The sequence below is a fragment of the Nannospalax galili genome, unplaced genomic scaffold, assembly GCF_000622305.1.
Source record: "Nannospalax galili isolate Female #2095 unplaced genomic scaffold, S.galili_v1.0 scaffold356, whole genome shotgun sequence".
Lineage (NCBI taxonomy): Eukaryota > Metazoa > Chordata > Mammalia > Rodentia > Spalacidae > Nannospalax > Nannospalax galili.
Genome location: NW_008338126.1, coordinates 1,964,720 through 1,985,394, shown reverse-complemented (window position 1 = coordinate 1,985,394; position 20,675 = coordinate 1,964,720). Strand labels below are relative to the sequence as shown.

Here is a 20,675-nt window from a genome sequence, read left to right as displayed (position 1 = left end):
GGGAGGGAGAGGGGCAGGGAGAGGGGGAGGGAGAGGGCGGAAATTGGATGGGAGAGTTGTGAAGGACCAGCAGGAGGCAGAGAACTATTCTAACAGCACATAGTTTGTCAGCTGGAAAAGGACGTATTAAAGGGTCTCAACACAGTCATTCTGGGTTCCTGCTGGGGCCTTGTGGGGCTTAAATTAGGGGAGGGATTTCGGGTTGCCTACTGGCATCCAAGATTTTGGAGGCTGAGTATGCACCATTATCCTGTTGGGGTCAGTTTCTCCGAAGACCCCCTGCACCTGGTTCTGGGCTAAGGGAAGCTTGCCAGGGATGGGGGTACCCTCCAAGTTAACCTTCCCAGGGTTCTGCAGACGTTCTGCCTGGAATTAGACTTGGGGCTGGATGTTGAAGTCTCACCTGGTTGGGACTGGGTGGCTAGTTATTTTGCCTTGAGCTTTCATTAAAAGGGAGATGACAGTCCTTTCAAAGGGGGTTGTAGGTGACTACAGGAGTGACCTCAGGATGTAACTCAGGGAAGACAGCACTTGAAGGATTGTCACTGGCTGCACTGTGATCTCCTGGTCACAGCCTCTTTGCTTTAAACCACAGACACTGAGGCAGAGGGGAGAATTTCCCTTCTAAGAGCTGCCTTGGCCCAGCTAGTGTGCTGGTGGCAGAATGTTAGGTACTCAACTCAAAACACCCTTTACAATGTTTCCTGAGCTCTGAACAATCTAGGTAGATGTTATGGGGTTACAGCCACGGAAAGGCATTTTTAAGCCAGACATGCCTTTAATCCTGACTCACAGGAGGCTGAGGCAGAAGGATTGTGAATTCAAGGACAGCCTGGGCCACATAGCAAGACCCTGCTACAAACAAACAAGGCAGTTCAAGTCACCACTGCCCCCAAATAACTGCCCCTGGCATCAGTGAGTACCCATTTTGAGAAACGAGTAAGCAGACTCTTACCTACCTGGACTGGGTACTTGAAAGTGTTTCATCTCTGGTGGAAATTTCAACCAGCAACTTCCTGGAGTTCATTTATTCTTTCATTCAATCATTATTTTGTGGGAACCAAATTTACAATGAAAAAAATTTGGGGCAAGCAGCCCAGCTTCTAGGAGGACACTCATTCCATTGCAGAGTACCCTCCCAGCTATGTAGATGCTCATTTAGCAGAGGGCATTTTAGATAGATCTTTGAAGCACAACTAGAACACAACAAATGAAGCTGGCAGAATTTTCTTCTAGGAGGGGTATCATGGACGAAATACACAGAGCTAGGAGGGGCAGAGATGGAGACTAAGGCGTGTATGCCTGCAACCCTTAATCTATCTTCTGAGATGTGAAATGTTCTGAAACCAAATGGCCTTTTGTGATTTATTTGATGGTAGAACACCTGACCTGACCCAAGATCATTGATAATCTTCATTCATTCCACTGGTGTGAATATGCATATTCATACGTTTTCGGCATTGATTATTGTATGCTACTCATGCTCCCTGAGCTAACTCCTTCATTGCCCACTGCTGCCTTTACAAAATCCAAGTGAACTCGTAATCCCCAAATCCAGTTGACCCTGGGTTTGAACTAGGGCTGCGACTGACCTACTCTGGCGAGAGTCAAACGTATGTGTACAGCGATATATTGAGAACCATTGGGGCAGGTGAAAGTAAAGGCCAACTGCGACTGCTCCTGCAGTCCTCACTCTTGGCTCTCCACTGTGTGGATGTGTTATCTTGCTCCATCCATCTATTGGCCTTCTGTCTGCATTTACTGAGCATCCAGCTAGGTATTGTACACATCCATCTCTTTGACTATCCCTACAGATGTGCCCTGGGTGCTCCAGCCCCTGTAATACATAGAGGACATCTGGGGCTCAAAGAAGTTGAGTGACTTGCTTGAGGCGAAATGACCAGTAATACTGGAGGCAGGATTAAGCTCCAAAGTCCTTGGGTGTTCTTTTCTGGGCTGCCTCTAGAAGGGAGTCAGAAGTGCTGGGATAGGGAGGAAGTGAGTTTCTCTAGATGGGGCACTGGGCAGGGAGGTGTGACTAGGAAGGTCACCAGCTCAAGTGGCCTTCAGGTAGAGCCAGCTGGGTCAGTTCCCTAGAGAGCTGAGTGTGGTATGGAAGACACTGAGTGTTGCCCGTGCCTTCCCTTCCTGCAGACTGCCACAGGGGCTCTCATGTCATCTGTTTCTCTTCCTTCTCTGGGACCAGGATGCCTGGAGACTGCCTGGCACCTACATAGTGGTGCTGATGGAGGAGACCCAGCGGCTACAGACAGAGCGCACTGTCCGCCGCCTGCAGTCCTGGGCAGCCCAGCGGGGCTACATCATTAAGGTTTTACACCTCTTCCATGACCTCTTCCCCGGCTTCCTTGTGAAGATGAGCAGTGACCTGTTGGGCCTGGTGAGCCACCCTCTTGGGCATGGGACCTTGCAGGAGGGATGGGACACTACTTCCAAGTCTGGAATGGCTCGGTGTGCTCGCCACTGAGAATTAGTACCAGCCTATGCTGATGAGCTCTTTTAGGCCCCAAGCCTGGTGACTCCTGGCTTCATAAGCTTGACTGTTTCCCAATTCTGTGTCCACATTCGTAAGAAATATGAGGAACTGGAGTACAGAAGAGACTACCAGACTGCTAGCAGCAGAGCTGGGCTCCCACTCTGTGGCCTGCCTGCCAGGGTCTTTGTGCTGGTGTGTCTACTGCAGGTGAAAACCTGCGGGAGACATGGCCTGGGTCACCGGCTCCTGTGGTATGTCTTTGTAAAATCATGACTCAAGGATGTCAGATTCCTCTGCCACTGCCACTGCCACTGCAGAGCCAGGCTTCTCTTCTGAGGCAGGGTGACCCTTCTCCCTCACCTCCCTCAGTCCTATGTCTTTCTTGACTTCAAGAGGTGAAAGGGTACAGGCCATTGTCTGCCCTCTTTTCTTTCCCACAGCACAGCACTTCTTATTTGCACATCAGTTCTCTTTGTACTGGGTGCTCTGAGCCTCCCACACACCGAGGCCCCAGCTCAGGAACTTGTGCAGGGTCTCCAGGGTGCAATTAGAGGGTCACACAGTGTTAGTCTTCTGGCCTCAGGGCACAGCAGCCCCAGGGCTTAACCTGGTTCATCAGCCCATACTTAAAGGACTCTGGACTAAGTCCTGTGGGGCACTGATGGGGCTTTGACAGGGTCTCAGTGCAAGAGATATCTTGCACTGGCATCTTCTGTCCATGTGCTGTACATTTTAACAAGTGCTCACTGTGCTCTGTTGATGAAGTAGCCATGGGCTTTTCCCTGAAGCTCACAGTGAAGTTGGAGACAGATCAGTGGATCCCAGGGCAGTTAGCGGGTGCTGTGTGTGTAGCACAGTGGGGAAAGAATAAGGTGCCCATAATGCCAGGAGGCAGGCAGGTGCCCACTGGTCAGGGCAGCCTCCTCTGCACAGGAGGCCACAGCTTTGCCCTGGAGTACTGAGCCTTAGCATCTCACCAGCCTGGATTCCAGTGCCAGTTCAGCACCTCACTAGTTTATCTAACCTTGAATAGGTACCTCTGTTTCCTAGGGCTCCCATCTGTAACCCAGATGTGAGGGGAGCCATTGTTTGAAGATTAGTGGAAAGAGTGTGAAATTTTGAGGGGGTGACTGGGTGACTGGGTGGCCCAGGCTACCCTCAAACTCAATGATCTTCCTGCCCCTGCTTCCTGAGTACTTGTATTGTAGCTGGGTGCCACCGTGCCTAGCTGAGTGTGTAGATGCTGTGTACAGAGGCTGACAGAAGTGTGGGTAGGTTAAAGCTCTCTGGAGATGCCAAGGTACCCAGAGATGCCTTGGGCTTCCTGGTGGGGAGGGCAAGGAGAGGAAGGTGAGGCATGGAGGTTGGGGCATGATCTATGGTCACACCAGAAGCCTCCGCCTGAGTGCCTAGGCTGCGATCTGCAGGGTCACTGAAAAGGGAGGAAATGGAGACAGGCACACAGTGGCCAGCACTGGTAGCCTGATTTGGGAATGATGTCCAGGCACTAAGGTTTCCTGACCACCTGCCCAGAGCTGGGCATGGCCTGGCTCCCAGGTGAGATGTGGAGCCCAGGATCCTTCTGACCAACACATGGGTTCAGCTGCCAGAGTGGGGCAAGAGTCAAGACCTTGGTCTGTCTTCTGGGTACTGGAAAGGAGCCTTTGGGATGATGTGGGTAGGTTGTGGGTGAGAATGTGGGCAGCAGTTGGCTTAGGTGGGCCTAGGGATAGAGTGGACTGCCTCTAACCAAGGAGCTTTTGAAGCTAAGTGCCCTGGCTCTCTGACTTACACAGGCCCTGCAGTTGCCCCACGTGGAGTACATCGAGGAAGACTCCTTTGTCTTTGCCCAGAGCATCCCATGGAACCTGGAGCGGATCATCCCAGCGCGATACCAGGCAGAGGAATATAATCCCCCAAGTAAGGCTCCAGTAAGACCCCAGCCTCCGCTTGTTCTTCTCTGATCCCTCTCTCCTCCTTGCCCTGGCCTCTGCACTGACCTCTTCTGTCTTCTCCCCATTACTCCAGGTAAAATGCAAAAGTCTTCCTCTAAATGAACCTCCCTTCTAGCATTTCATCCTCGTTGGCTTCATTCCACCATTTGGAGTGGCCCTGCAGGCTTTATTTCCCTCAGGAGAAAGGCTAAGCCTAACTCACTCACTGTCTGTTGGATGCCACCCAGCCCTGTAGACAGGGACAGATCCCTCCCAGGGCAGACACAGCCCACCTTGGCTGCTCCCACCTAGATAGGATCTCTCAGCTCACCAGCCCCCTGCATTAAGTGTAGTCAGACTGCCTGAGGCTACCTACATGTGCTACTGGGTCCCTCTACGCTTAGTGTGTCTTGTCTATGGAGATGGAGGAAGAGAGACCGGGGAAGGTGGTCTGGGTCTGGTAGGGCCTGTGAGAGACGCTGAGTCAGGGAAGGTCGAAGGTCACCTTGCTTTGGGAAAGGATCAGGTGTTCTGTAGAGCTTGAGTTGTGGAGCTCAGTGGAGAGATGGGGTACCTCTCCCTCATCTATGAAATGGCACAAAGACCCAGCCCTCCTTGTAGGAAGTCTTCTTGAAGGGCTATGAAGCTCCAGTGAGTGAAGGACAGACAGATGCTTTTGGATGGAGAGCCGCATTGGCTTCTGAGTTGGGTCATTGTAACAGTAGGGCTCTTGCACACAGCTGGGATGGGGATGGAACATCTGGCCAAGGTGGCGGCAGCAGGGTGAGGAACCTGCACCCAGGGAAGACAGGAGCAGTTCCAGGATCTGCCATCCCCCTAGGCTGTGCCCCTATAGGCAGAGTACTGGAGCCTAGAGTACCAGAGTCCATGTTGGTGCCTTGGGCTCCTGAGGAGGCCAGCTCAGGATTGAGTTGAGTTTCCCAGTGCTGCTGTGTCAATGTCCCATGACCTCAGAGCATGAATGTGAGCTTCTTCACAGTGCTGGAGGCCAGTAGTTTGTCAGTGTGGGGGCGCCAGGCGGCACTGCCCAGGGCTCCCTTCTGTCTTATCAGGGAGAGGCATCTTTGCCTTTTGTTCCTGGTGGCTGCAGTGTACCTTGGCTTGGAGTGCAGAACTCTCATCTCCACTTGTCATCGTGTGAGTCCTCATGCAGTCTCTCCATTCTTTTGTAAGGACACAAGGTATTGGCCTTAAGCTGCCTGGATGACCCAGTCATCTCACCAGGTCCCTAATCACATCACACCCACAAAGCCCTTTCCAGAGAGTGGAGGAGGGTGGGGACATGGCTTTTCTGGGGTCCCACTGGCCTGAAGCACATGAACCCCTTTCTGCCCCTAGGACAGCCCTGGTGATCTTTCCCCTCACTGGTGCCTACTGGTTGTGGAAACTGGACAGAATGGAAGACTGGTGTGGAGCCCATTCTGGGGCTTTATGAGGGCTTAGCATAGTGGAGTCTAGGTTTTGTTGAGCTGGGGCAGGGCAGGGCAAGCACAGGAAGGCTGGCTGGGTCCAGGATCAGATCCTTCATGGGGAGGCCACATGGTATAGGTGACAAGCATGGAGCAGATTGCTATTCTCAACCTCAGATTTCAGCACTCTTGAACTATGTGACCTTGGGTAAGTCTCTGACCCTTACCAAGCCTCAGATTCCTCTATAAGAGGAAGGAAATGATAGCTTCTGCCTGGGGGCTCTTTGGAGGGTTAAAAGGTCTATTGTTACAGACTGCATGGGTCAGTGCTGTATTTTGGACTTCTTCTTCCATACCATCTGTAACTCCAGTTGTAGGGGATCTGACGTCCTTTTCTGACCTCCGTGGGCATCACATGACACAGGTGCATTTACATACATGCAGGCAAAATACTCATACACATAAAGTAAAAATAATACATAAAATAGCTAAAAAAACTAACTCTTGGAGTCATTTAGCCCGGAGTGAGCCTGATATGTTTTGAAGTGTTCTGATGTCTCTCAGAGCTGTTCCCCTCTCTTCTCTTCCTCTAACAAAGGGCTTCCTCTCTCTGTGTTGACTAGTACATCAAAAAACGTATGGGAAAGGAATGAGCAATCTCTGATAAGAGTTTTACAAGGAAGGAAATTATTATTCTGACCTAACTGCCTCAGAATAGCTACAAAATCACAAACAGACATCATCAATCTATGCCCACATGTTGCTTCCAATATTTCTTGTGGGGGACACATTGTTTTCAGCATTGTTGTCCCTTTCAGGGTGGTCTTTGTTCTAATGAACATATCTTAGTACACAAACATTGTTTTGTGTCAGGGCATAAATGAGTCATAAAGGAGAAATAGGAGCATGGTCAAAGATTAAAGCTATGAGCATTGCAGGACTGATTGGATCGTTTTTCTTAAAGATCAGTTAATTCTAAATAAGCTGAGTGCTCAGTATGTGAATGGAATGAGTGCATAGTTCAAAGTGATCTCAGAACATATAAATACCTTGGTTACAAGCTAATGCAAAAGTTCACTTTATAAAGGCTTATTACAAAGAGTCATTCTCAGAAAAGTCATTTCTGCAGGAAGGAAGAGAACTCCCCATCCCAGTGGTGTGCAGTTATGCTTGGGTGCCCAGCCTGCTAAGCCACAGGCTGAGTGGGGCAATCCAAGGTCCTTTTTCCCCTGGGGCACCTTGCCCTGAGGCACAGGCAGCAGTGGCCACCTTTCACACAGGCTGGAGCATCATGGGATGCCTTCTGGAAAGGTCCTAAAGGCACTGTGTCACACCCTGGCCCCTCCCCACCCCCAACTGACATCTCATTGGAGGCCCAGGACTTTTCTATAGTGGCTTTGGCTTGAACTTTTGCTTAGCTGTGGTTGCAGTGGTAGGGCATAGAGCTAGATGTTGATGACTCAGGCAAGCCCAGTCTGACATGATCACCGTGGGGAGGAAAGGGGCCTGGGGACTGACCTGGACAGAAATTGGTGTGGAGTCTCAGGGCAGCTTTGTGAATATGACCTTGTTGAGATAAAAGTCTTAGCAGAGGCAATGAAGGATCGCAAGGTGCCATCACTGTGGATCATCTAGCAGGCTCTCGTGAACTGGGAAATTGGATGCAGAGAAGAAGGCTATATAGGGGACAGGGAGAGTTTGGAGCAAGGCAGCCACAAGGCAAGGAATGTCAGTGACATCTAGAAGGCAGAGGACCAAGCCAGGATTCTACACCAGAGCCTTCAAGGGGGTTTGGTCTTGAGCTTCTGGTCTCCAGAACCGCAAAGGTTAAGTTGGTTACTATGGCAGTCACAGCTGCTCTGACTTCCCCCAGAGCTTGCCTGGGGCCCCACCTCTTCTGGCTGCTCCTAGACAGTGACAGAGAACAGTGGAGGTAACAACAGTGACCCCTCCTGGGACTCCTGCTGGCCAGGCTGTCCCTCTGCCCCTCCCTGCCCCAACCCTCCAGGGACTGAGCTCAGGGCTCACGCGTGCTAGACAGGTGTTCTACCACACAGTTACATTCCCAGCCCCAGGCTGAGAATTTTGGGGAGTGGCTGCAGCCTTGGGCGCTTCCTTCGTGGCTTCCGTCCTCCTGTTCTCCCTCCTGAGGAGCTAGACCTGTGTCGCCCTCTGCAGGCTCTCCTTGACTCCTCTGTTCCCTCCACCTGGCTGCACAGGAAAGTGTCTTGCAGCCCTCATTCCACCTTGGTACCTGCCTTTTAGAGAATCCCACTTGCCCTGATGAAAGGGCAAGGTGCAGTTGGCAGGTTCACGATGGGCTTTCTGCACTGAGGCTGCCCAGCCTCAGTGGAGGAGGAAACAGCCTACCTGGCCCTTGTGGGTGAATCTGTGGACGCAAAACCTCAGTTTCCTCTGTGAAATGTGTTGACCAGCCAAGCAGGATACCAGGCAGCCCTGCTAGTCTCTTTCTATCTTTCCAGTCCTCTCTACCCTCACCTCAGGGAACCGTGAGAGGCTTTATTCTTGGGGGCTTGATTTATTTGATATAGTATTAGGTTTTGAATGCTACTGTTATTTTGTACGGAGCTGGACACCCTGGTTCACCTCCTGGCTGTCATTTGCCAGCTACAGTCATGGGAAGTTCCTTTCCCTCTCTGTGCTTTACTTCATGCTGTAAAATAGATTCAATAGCATGAAACTTGTGAGGTACTTGGGGAGATTGCACGAGCTAATAGGCTGACATGCTTACAGCAGCGCCCAGGGTGGTAGACATGATTCTGAGCTGTAGCATCAACCTCACACTGTTCTCTCTCCTCCTACAAATGCTGCTATGGATAGGTGGAGGTGGTCAGGTGGAGGTATATCTCTTAGACACCAGCATCCAGAGTGACCATCGGGAAATTGAGGGCAGGGTCACCATCACTGACTTCAACAATGTGCCTGACGAGGACGGGACGCGCTTTCACAGACAGGTGACTCTCACTCTGGTTTGATGGTGGGGGCAGAGGTGTCACTCCCCAGAACATGGTGTCAGTACTGCCTACCCTTCCCTGCTGTCAGTGGTGGGGTGGAATGTCACCTGTTGAACCCATGGGGTGAGTGGGTTCTCTCACATGGTCCCTGTGTTGATTGAGTAGGCCAGCAAATGTGACAGCCATGGCACCCACCTGGCAGGCGTCGTCAGTGGCCGGGATGCTGGTGTGGCCAAGGGTACCAGCCTGCACAGCCTGCGTGTGCTCAACTGCCAAGGGAAGGGCACGGTCAGCAGCACTCTCACAGGTGAGTAACGTTCTAGGTCCTGGCCTCTGTGTGGAGATAGCCAAAACTTAGCAACTCCTAGCCAGTGACTTCTACCAATAGTTCAGGGTGTCAGAGCTGTCAAGGCCTCCAGGTCATGAGTGCAGATGGGGAAGCTGAGGCCTGGCAGGCAGAGCTCTGAGTCCTCTATTGCTTTCCTTGTGGGAGTTTTACAGTGTTTGTCTTTCGTCCTGCTGTATTAGATTTACATAGCGCTGAGGTGACCCAAGCAGGCGTTCCCCGGCTTTTGCTTGCTTGACTCCAGGGGCTCGCTTGTTGGAAGAACTACAACAAAATTTCCCAGACTTCTGCAGGGTCCTCCATCAGTCCACTAGGCAGGCATCTGGGATGTCTCCTGAGGACTAGAACTGTGGCTTATAGACCAGAAGAGAGGGATGGGGGTGGGGGTCTGGCTTACTTTGACCAGCCCCTCAGGTGCTGGTTCTGAGCTGGCCCAGGCAGCATATGAGAAGTAGTCTGTGCCCTTGAACTCTGCCTGGGACTTTAGAGTACAGGCTTTGATGTATGTTTAAATCAATACCCTCTCCTTTTCCCCGTCAGTGTATAGGAAGCCCCCAGTACATTACAGGGCAGAGTGGGCTCAGCATGAGGGAGCTGTCATTTTATTATTTATTTATTGTGTGTGGGTGCATGTGCACATGTGGAGGTCAAAGGACAACTCGTGGGAGTCTGTTCTTAACTTCTACCATGTTGGTTCCAGAGATTGAACTCAGGTTGTCAGGCTTGGTGGCAACTACCTTTACCCGATGTGTCATCTTGCTGGTCCCAGATTCCTTTTTACAATATGGAATACAAATTTATCTTTATAATGCAGAATATCAAAGTTCCCCTACCCATCCCTCCTGTTCCCTATTAAAACTTAGCACTCATAGGGGGCAGGAGAGATATCTCAGGGGTTCAGAACACTGACTGCTCTTGCAGAAGATTGGAGTTCAGTTCCTAGTACCCACATGGTGGTAACAGCCATCGATAACTCCAGTTCTAGGGGACCCAAGACCCTCTTCTGACCTCTGCATGCACTGCACAACATGGATGCACTTACATACATGCAGGCAGAATACTCATACACATAAAAATTTTTTAAAAAATCAAAAAAGAAAAAAACTAGCATTCATGTTTAAGTGTTCATTTTCTGAAGTTGCAAGTGGGAAAATATTTCCTCTTTTAAAACTAGTGTTTTTAAAATTACTTTAAAAACCCATTGTTTGGAAGTTTCATTGCTCCTACCCCCTCTTCTCTTCTGAACACCTTATTATTTCTAACAAGTCTTTATCTTATTTCCATGTCCTCTTTTTGTGATCCACTAAGTTTAATTAGTGAGTTTAATTTAATAAGTTTGCATGAGCGTGGGTATGGGGTGTTATTTATGGGAGCAAGGGCAACTTAACTGTGGCTATACCACTAAAGAGAACAGTCTTTATCCCCAACAACCATTAACTGCCAGTAGCTCTTTAGGGAAGGCAGGGGGTGGGATTGCTCAGGAGCCCCTCTGCTATGCATAATAGAATAGCTTTGGGCCCTGTCTTGTGCAGGTTAACCACAGCTGCTCTGAGTTCATAAGTGAATTGGCCATGCTATGTCCAGAAGACAGCCCTTCACAGTGCTCCTCCCCATCCTCCAGTTCTTACATCTTCCTCCCCCCCACTCCCAATTTGTGATGTTTCCTGAGCCTTGCAGGGTGGGAGGGGTGGATATGGATGCCTCCTTTATGGCTGAGCACTCACGGTCACTTATCCTCATCACTTTGACCAGTTATGAGTCTATATTAACTGCTGCCCACTTTATAAAGAAGCTTCCCTCACTAAGGTTGAGAGCAGCACAAATCTATGACTATAAACCAAAATATTCAGAAGGCAGTTTAACAATATTTAGCAAAATAACAATAGTAGGTGGCCCCCTAGGGCCTGTGAATGCCTTAGACATGGGCTTTTGACCCAGTTTATGGTACCAGATGTGAATCTCTCCTGTGCAGAGAATCAAATCAGATAGTGGTTGGCTGTCCTCATAACAGTCATACCACTATTGCACCAGTGGGCAGATCTTGCCTGGCAGATTGGTATTGTAATTCACAGTGCTTACAGCTGAGCAAGACTGCTGACTTTTCCCTCCCAGAAGCCTACATATATCTGTCAGCACTATAAAAGCCAGCCAGTAGGAAGGAAGCTTCCAACTCTGTTCCAGCTTGATTTCTCTGTCCTGTAACCAGTGTGTGGAGTCTACAGCAATAAGGTCTTACATCTGGTTCTGGTGAATATTCAGCACCTTTGGTCTTCAGTCTGAAGGCAGTCCAGGGTCAGAAGTCTTCCTTCAGGGATCCCATCTTTTCTCCTAAGGCTTTCAATGGATTCAGTGAGGCCTACCAATGTTGTGGAGACCATCCACTTTACTCAAAGAAAATGAATAAATGATTTAAATGTCAGTTACACATAAAGATAACTTCAGAGCAGCATTTAGATGGATTTGAGCACACATCTGGGCATCAAACTGCCACAAAATGATCCATCACACTGCTCTGAGGGAAGGGACTAGAGGAGGAAAGCAAACCAGGAGGTGACATGGGCTTTGTCTTTGCAGCCCTGGAGTTTATTCGGAAAAGTCAGCTAAGCCAGCCTGCTGGGCCACTAGTGGTGCTGTTGCCCCTGGCAGGGGGGTATAGCCGGATCCTCAACACAGCCTGCCAGCACCTGGCAAGGACTGGAGTAGTGCTGGTTGCTGCAGCTGGCAACTTCCGGGACGACGCCTGCCTCTACTCCCCAGCCTCTGCTCCAGAGGTAGGTGCCAGTGTCACAGAATAAAGGGAGGGTGGCAGGTGGCATCTCTGCTGACTGAACCTCCCTGGCTGGAAGTGGAGGATTGGATCCCCACAAGGGTGGGACTCATGCCTTCCTTCCTCCAGCCTCTGTGCACAGCTGTGACCTAAGCAGCCATGCCTACATTCCTGTCCAGCCCTGCCTCCATCCTGCATGTGCCTGACTATGACCCTTCCCCTCCTCTCAGGACCTGGGGCTTTGTCCAACCCTTCTTCTGTCACCTAGGGTGGCAGAACAGCATGATCAGCCTTCTCCCCATCTCTGCTTCCTCACACCACTCATGAGACCCTGAGGCGGTGAAGCACAGATCCCCACTCTCCTTCCCAATCTCTTGGCTTCTTCATTGTCCAGCTCCCCATTCATGACTGACCCTGAGTGAGGCCAGTGAGACTGGGGGACAGCTTTGGGCTCTAGGCCTGGCGCTGTGGCAGGTGCATCCTGGGAGCAGCCTCCCTGGAGGAGCTGACGGTGCAGCAGGCTCATCCTCAACTGAGGGACATTTACAGGGCACCTGCTGTGTGCTAGATCATCTGGTGCTGGGAGTGCAGAAGTAAGGATGGTGCCTGTCCTATTTCAGCATGGGCTGGTGGTGGTATGGGTGGGTGCAGGTGCAAGCTTGATGGGGTGTAACCTGGCTTGCCCTCGCTAGCCAGCAGGGCTGAATTTAGGATTGCTAAGGCCCAGCATGGGTCTTTTACTTTGCCTGCTCTGGACTTTCCAACAGTACCATGCCTACTGATAATACAACAGTTCCCACTCAGGCTTTGCACTGGAACACGGGCTCCACTGGGCACTGGGAACAGGGCCTGGTAGGAAGCCCCAGGCAGGGTGGAATTCTGGGGTTTCCCCAGTGGGTTGCATTTCTCACAGGAAGGGGACATTTCAGTGGAATCCAAACAGGAGTCCAAACTGGCCAGCCCCGAGGCCAGGTTTGCTTGATCCTCTGGCCCTGACCTTTCTCTGTCACCCACCCCATCTTGTCAGGTCATCACAGTTGGGGCCATCAATGCCCAGGATCAGCCACTCACCCTGGGGACCTTGGGGACCAACTTTGGCCGCTGTGTGGACCTCTTTGCCCCTGGAAAGGACATCATTGGGGCCTCTAGTGACTGTAGCACATGCTTCGTGTCAAAGAGCGGGACGTCGCAGTCTGCTGCCCATGTGGCTGGTGAGTCATCACCTCGCTGTCCAGGTTACTATGGCCCTTTCTTTGGCAGGCGGCAGGGTCTGTGCCTTGTCTTCTGGGGCCAGACCCTGTGCCCTAGAGCAAGCATGAGGCCCACCTATGGTGCCTGTGGTGGGAAGCTTTCCCCCACCTGTGACAATCTACTTAAAGGAGGTATTTATTTGGGCTCTGGATTTCAGGGGTTCAGTCCACAATTACTTAGCCCCTTCACTTTGGGACTTGCCGTGACAGGGAGCATGTGAAAGAGCAAAGCTGCTCTTATGTGGCTGGGAAGCACAGTGAGGAAAGGCCCTGGACCCTGCCGAAGCTCAGCCAGGGTCCTTCAAGAGCACACCTCCAATGACTGACTTCTTTCTATTAGGACGCATCTCCCAAAGGTTCTATCTCTTCCCACAGGCTAGTGACCAAGCCTTCAACATACAGGCCTTTGGGGGACATTTAAGAGCCACACTTTAACAATGTCCTGAAGGACACTGGGTCTGCCAGGGAAAAGGTAGACAGAAGGAGCCCAAAAGAATCAGGACTCTGCTGGAGCCCAGGGGAGGCCCTCATACAGCCTGAGGGTCAGGGAAAGCTTCTTCGAGAAGGGATGTTTGACTCAGTGTTTGGTGGATGAATGAGAGTTCACCTAGCAAACAGAACCACAGTTCCAAGGACCAGGGGTACAAAGGGGTTTTAATTTTCTGGCTTTCACCAGTGGCTTAATTTCTGGGTGAGCAGTGTGTGCGTGTGTGTGTGTGTGTGTGTGTGTGTGTGTGTGTGGTGTGTAAACTCCTACATATATACACCAGGGCCAGGTCATCACCATCTATAAACCCCCCACACCTCCAGGAATTGTCACCACGATGCTGAATGTGGAGCCAGAGCTCACCCTGGCTGAGCTTCGGCAGAGACTGATCCACTTCTCTACCAAAGACGTCATCGACAAGGCCTGGTTCCCTGAGGACCAGCGACTGCTGACCCCCAACCTGGTGGCCACACTGCCCCCCAGCCCCTATGGAACAGGTGAGCAGGGTATCGAGATGGGCAGACAGTCCCTCCCCAGTCCTCATAAGAGGGCTGTCCTTCCTTAGCTACAGTTTGAGGACAGTGGTTCTGACAGGACTTGGTGACATTTTCATGTGAAAATGTAGCATTCTTGAAGGTTTTCTCTCTCCTGCTATGAACCGAGGCTTTTTCTAGCATCCTTGGCAGGTGCTCCCCTCCCAGAACCCTCCTCATCCAGGGTCTTGTTGTAGGTGAGCAGCTGCTCTGCAGGACGGTGTGGTCGGCGCACTCGGGGCCCAGACAGACAGCCACCGCTGCAGCCCGTTGTGCTCCAGATGAGGAGCTGCTCAGCTGCTCCAGCTTTTCCAGAAGCGGGAGGCGGCGGGGTGATCGAATGGAGGTGCCCTGGCCGTTTGTGTGTCTGTCCCCCAGCAGTCCCAACCCAACCCTTAGCAGCCTCAGCTGGTTGATCCCTGTACCTTCTGTCCTCCAGTCCCCATTTGCAGGCTTAAAGGCCTGGTCAGAAAGCCAGGCCCAGGATGGGCAGTGCCCACAGGATCCAAGGCCTCATACGGGCCCCTTCACTGAGATGGTCTGTGGTTTTGGAATTGAGGTGATGTGCAAGGCATGAAGATGGTGTGTGACCCTGAATTTAGCAAGAGGGCAGCACCTGGCCTGGAGGATGAGGCCCTGAGTATAGATAGCATCTCTGAAGCTTCCCAGGAGAGGCTGGCACTGGGCCCTGGCATCTCAGCCTCCCGTGTCTCCACTTAGAAGCCAGTATCCCTGTCTAGGTTTTTTGTTTTGTTTTTTGAGACAGGGTCTCCTTGTAGCCCCACCTGGCCTGGAGCTCACTTTGTAGACTAGGCTGACCTTGAACTCACAGAGCTCAGCCTGCCTCTGCTTCCCAAGTGCTGAGATTCAAGGCATGTCCCACTACGCCTGGCTTCCAGAAAGCTGGCCTTGGGTTTAGGAGCTCCTTGACCCTGGAGTGGTGGGAGCAAAAATGGTGTTGAGGCCTCCAGGGGCCCCAAATAGGTGCTTGGAAGCCTCTCTTCCAACCCTGTGTCCTCTCTAACCAGTTATTTCTACTGTGGCTTTCAGGCTATAGGGGGCCAGCGGGTCTGCCTGGCATTCAACGCATTCGGGGGTGAGGGGGTCTATGCTGTTGCTAGGTGCTGCCTGCTTCCCCGTGCCAACTGCAGCATCCACACAACCCCCACAGTCAGGACTGGCTTGGAGACCCATGTGCACTGCCATCAGCAGGACCATGTCCTCACAGGTAGGAGTTCAGCCCAGGCTGGGGAGGAAGAGGTACTGTCCTGCACTTCCTGCTCCAGGGCTTGGTCTTCCAGAGCTTGGGATTCGAGCACGTGTGGTTCACATCACGTGATCCTGTTAGTTTTCTTTTGAGAAAGAGGGACAGAGGTAACATCTGCTCAGGGACACTGCTGTGGAATATAGGCTGGGGCACCTGCTGCCATCCAGTGGAAGGCTCTGAGGCCTGAGATGGGGGTGACTTCAATTTGAATTCCTCTTCCATTCATCATTGAGGGGTGTTCCTTAGTAGTTCTGTCTTAGTTTCCTCATCATGCAGTGCAAGGGTGGGTGCTAAGTGTGTAACCTGGTGCTGGGACAAGGTACACTAGCTGCCCTTGTCTTCTCACTGCTCTGCCTCTGGGCTAGGGAGCACTAATGGCCACTGTCAGAAACATGTCTAGGCAGGTACCAGAAGTTACAGATAGGGTCCTCTAGTGCCATCAAGGGATGATGGCCCACAGGTGAGGAGGAGGCTGAACAGTCCTGCATGGATGGAACATAGGTGCCTAGGTAGGTTTTGAGGAGTGGGGAACCGTCAGGAATGGCTCTTTCAGGGGCTGATTCCAGTGAAGTGTGGGCTGGGTGGGGTGCCACTGAAGGTTTCAGAGTGGAGGGGTGGAGTCAGTGGAGCCTTGGTACACAGGATGGAAGTGCAAGGGGCAGATGAGTTCAGTAGGTGCCTGGAGCCTGGACCAGGCAAGGCTCCACAGTGCTGCTGGTCATACTCTGCTGGGCTCTTGCCTTTCAGAGTGCCAGAAGCTAAGCCCTAGGGAACCAGTGAGAGGCATAGACCCCTCCCTGTTTGCAGCCTAGCCCAGAGCTCAACTTAACAGATAAGGGTGCTGCACCTCCACAGATGAGTGGCTCTCCTAAGGTCATACAGCTAGGACACAGAGAACTCTAGTCACCATGACCCCGTGTGCAGAGCCCTTGCAACACACAAGTCATGTGCTGGGATGTCACACGAATTGCCTCGATTCCTCGTCAGTGTCTCTGTAAATGCTGTGGCACTCACGTTACAAAAGGGGAACTATGGCTTAGTATAGTTGAGGTATCCACTACCAATGATTTTGTAGTCACTGGTGTACCTGACTCCCAAGGCCATGGAGGAAGTCCCTAGGTGTCACAGGCAGATCAGGGCTCGAACCTTAACTGCTGGTGGTAGGATGGGGAAGGGACTCGGGGTTTTAAGCACCTCAGGTGCAGGAGCCCTGTTCCATGGCATGTTTTCCCTGAGAAAGTTAGTCTCCAAGAAGTTGGATGGCTCTGTTAAGGCTTCCCAGCAGGTTAGTGGCGGGCTTGAGCTCAAAAACGTGGGACTCTATTGCTTAAGTCATCACCTCTTCTCTGAGCTGTTTCTGGGTTTCCTAAGCCTTAGACCTGGAAAAAAGTGGGGTCTAACTGGGACCATAAAGAAGGGGTAGAGGGGTCCAGTATTCCAGTCTGAGCTGTCCATCCTCTGCTCTAGGCTGTAGCTCCCATTGGGAGGTCGAAGACCTTGATGCTTACCGTCAACCTGCATTGAGGCCCAGAGGTCAGCTCAGCCAGTGCGTGGGCCACAAGGAGGCCAATATCCATGCTTCCTGCTGCCATGCCCCAGGCCTGGAGTGCAAAGTCAAGGAACATGGGATCTCCGGCCCCGTAGAGCAGGTGAAGGGAGCGGGGATGGCAGTTTCTGGGTCCTGTGGGGTGGTTGACTCTGCTGTGTGTCCCATGCTACTATGCATCAGGGCAGGGTGGATGACCTGGGTTTGCTGTTGCACGAACTGAGCATGTGTGTGCCTGTGCATGTGTGTGTTCATGTTTGGGTATGGCAGGCCTGGTTTTGCTTTTGTTCAGATCAGCAAGGTTTCCTTTCCCCTTTCTCCATTTTTTTTTTTTTTTTTTTTTTGAGACAGGGTCTCCCTGTAGCTCCAGCTGGCCTGGGACTCCCTATGTAGACCAGGCTGGCCTTGAATTTACAATCTGCCTGCCTCTGCCTCTCAAGTGCTGGGATTAAAGGCATGCGCCACCACGCCCTGGCTGCCCCTTTCTCCATTTTGAACATGTGTACATGGGAAAGGAAGTGCCTGAAGGCTTCCTGACTCAGCCACTTGCCAAACCTGCTGGGAGGCAGTCTGGGCAGGGGTTCAGCATGGACTCTGGACACAGGTCACCTAGACATGACTCAGAGCTGAACCAGTGGGGAGAGTGGAAGGAAGGGCCTTGCAGAGGGCCTGAGGCCAAGTTTCCAAGCTTGGGGCAGGAGTGCTCCTCCTCTACACAACCCTGGGACAGGGGTGTCTGAGCCCTGAGAAGCCTACTCTTAGGGGACAGTTCAAGGATGAAGGGTACTCCATGAGGGTTGGGGCATCTCAGTTCTACTCTATCCCTGGGCACAGGCACCCAGGGAGGCTGGTTCTATGCTGGGCCCAGTTTCTAAGGAAATGAACTGGACAGACATCCCTGCTTGGGCCATTCTGATGGGAGAGGACAGTAACAAAGTTATAGACTACAAAGACAATAATATGAAGAAAAACAAATCAGGGAGGAGAGTGGCTGGGTCAAGAGAGACATTCTTGAGACGGTGGAATGACAAGCCATGAGTCCTGCACTGGGAAGTTTCAAGCAAAGGGAATAGTCAAGGCCAAGATAGCTGCATGCCTAGTGGATAGGACCGTTCAGCAGGTCAATGAGGCAGGGTGGGACTCAGAGTGATCAGGGAAGGTGGGATCTGAGAGCCAGTCAGGCCTTGTGGGTTGCTGAATGAGCTGACCCACACAAGGTTCTGAGTGTGCTCTGATCAGGCTTACGGCTGCTGAACCGAGAAGAGGTGCCAGGGACATGGGCAGAAGCAGGGAAGCTCCTGCATTGGTCCAGGCCTAGGAGGTCGAGAGCCCAGGCTGGGGTGGGAGACAGGGGGAGGTGTCACAGATCTGGAGATGGGTGTGGGCAAGGAATGAGGATGGGTCTGAGGTTTCTGGACAATTGGAGCTGCCTTTAAGCAGGATGGAAGGCTGTGGAGGTGCTGACACTAGAGAACTGAAGGAGGCTGATACTGCTGTAAGTCTGTCATGTCCTAGGGCCCTACATGGAGTGTGCTGGGGTTGGTTAGTGTTGGGTGCCGTCCCGTCTGGATGTGAGGACCAGGGAAGTGTGGAAGGCCCACAAGTCCCAGACACAGGCTTTCTTTTCCTGAACTCTGGCAGGTCACCGTGGCCTGTGAGGCAGGCTGGACCCTGACTGGATGCAATGTCCTCCCTGGGGCCTCCCCCACTCTGGGGGCTTATGCCGTGGATAACACGTGTGTGACCAGACGCCGAGACACTGACACTGCAGGCAGAACCAGTGAAGAGGCCACTGTGGCTGCTGCCATCTGCTGTCGGAGCCGGGCTTCAGTGAAGGCCTCTGGGGCACGCCAGTGACAGCCCCAGGCCTGGGGTTTGGTGCAGAGGGGACAGATCTACCTGACTAATGCAGCTGAATGGGGGTGGGAATTCTTTGGGAGAATTTGGTATCTTACCTTGGGTGTCCCTTCCTTGCACATGTACAGGAAGTTCCTCCCTTACAGGGGGGCTATGCCCCACATTCTGCCATCAAAGGGGCTAAAAGGCTGGCATTTGGTCCTCAAGCCTCCAGAATGTGTTACTGTAGGGAGGTGATAAGGGAGACCCTTGGGGACTGAGGGGCCAAGAGCAATCTGGGGAAGTATGTGAAAGGTGCTGAGCCCCGCAGGGGCTGCTCACTTTGAAGATGCCCTTGGGCTTCCTGATTGAATAGGATCAGTTGTATATACCTCTTGGGGGTAGGAATAAGATCTAGCCAGTCTCAGGTGACCATGGGGCCAGGCCTGTGTCTTCCAGTTGCCCTCCTCTGCTCCATTCCAGGCTTTAGCCCTGTCCAGAATCACTGGCAGTAAGCCCCACCCACAGCTGCTTTTTCAGTTTGCAGTGGAGGGCTACCCACTGCATGCCCCATCTCATCCTGTTCCCTCTACTACCTTGTACAGTACATACTGGCAGCCCCACTTTATGAAGAAACAGGACCATAAAAGGGAATGTTCAGTGAGCCCACACAGCCAACTGTTTATCACAACACAAATCCAGAGTGGCTGGCCCCAAAGCCAGGCTTCTCGGTACCAGGCTGGGCACTCTATTTCTCCAAGCAAGACTGGGAAGAGCCCCAAAGCCTACACCTCAGCAGCTTGTTCCTGGTTCGCTCCCTAGAGCACAGGCCTTTTTCATAGCTACTGTAGCCCCGTTCACATGGGCTGGGTGGAGACTGGAGGAGTGGCAGAGAATGCTGACTCCTTCCTGAGCACTTTCACCAAGTTCACACAAGCTAACAAGTACACAACTCTCTACTGGGTCTCTTCTCCTACCTTTGTATAGTAGGCTTTCTTGACCCATTTTGCTTTTGTAACTTGATATTTATTCTGGGTTTTGTAGCATTTTTATTACGTGGTGAGTTTTCAGAATAAAAGCAACTGTGTCATGACTGGCCTACACTTCACTGCCCAAGAGGCTGCTTGCTTACCAGACACAGCTGTCTGTTGAATGGCGAGTTCACAGGATTCTGAGAAGGCCTGGAATGGGAACTTACTCCTTGTGGCTGTCTGAGGAATGCAATGACCATCTTTCTATAGCTTCCTGACCTCTTCATGTAGCCATGAGCCTATGGGTGCTTCTGCAAGCAGCTCACAGTCGCTCCAGATTGAAATGAAGCTTGCTCAGATCTTCCAGTGTTCAAAGTGCAAATACCCCACTCATGTAGCATGGGACCTCCTGGCACTCATGCAGCATGGGACCGCCTGGCACATCTTAAGGTTTACCTCTATACAGTCCTCCCAAACTGGTTTCTGACTACTAGTATTACCTGTGGAGAGCACTGTAGAGTTGACAGATGCACCTGTGCTTTCAGCCTAGTTGAGACCACCCCGTCCCCAGCATGGCACAGGACCATATACTGGTTGGTTAGACCACATGTGGATATCTGGTTCCTACAGACGGTTGGCAGGTAGTTGCCAAGAGAGGGGAGGAAGGCCTGGCCTGCAGGAAGAAAAAGGTGTAGCAAAGGGGATGGGACCTGCATGAGCAACGCAGGTCACCCGAAATGACAGACCAGAGCAAGGAGCTCTGCTTGATTGGGACTCCTTGCAAGCTGAGGCTACAGGAGGAGCTGTCTGAAGGCTATGAGCCCAAGATGGGCATCCCC

The 20,675-nt window shown here is 52.0% G+C and overlaps 1 protein-coding gene across 3 annotated transcripts in view; it reads left to right on the top strand.

The window, feature by feature from the left end:
- Pcsk9 (proprotein convertase subtilisin/kexin type 9) overlaps nt 1-19,958 on the top strand; it is a 21,041-nt gene extending 1,083 nt beyond the window's left edge. The window contains exons 2-12 of one of the 3 annotated variants that reach the window (XM_008832981.3): nt 2,207-2,398; nt 4,291-4,414; nt 8,700-8,833; nt 8,999-9,140; nt 11,754-11,950; nt 12,974-13,157; nt 14,007-14,180; nt 14,414-14,562; nt 15,267-15,444; nt 16,951-17,132; nt 18,671-19,958. In XM_008832981.3, coding sequence (XP_008831203.1) covers nt 2,207-2,398; nt 4,291-4,414; nt 8,700-8,833; nt 8,999-9,140; nt 11,754-11,950; nt 12,974-13,157; nt 14,007-14,180; nt 14,414-14,562; nt 15,267-15,444; nt 16,951-17,132; nt 18,671-18,886 — 1,872 coding nt within the window. In that variant the 3' untranslated portion in view covers nt 18,887-19,958. The other 2 variants (XM_029563469.1, XM_029563468.1) reach the window with 2 other exon arrangements.
- Nucleotides 19,959-20,675: the final 717 nt, after the last annotated feature.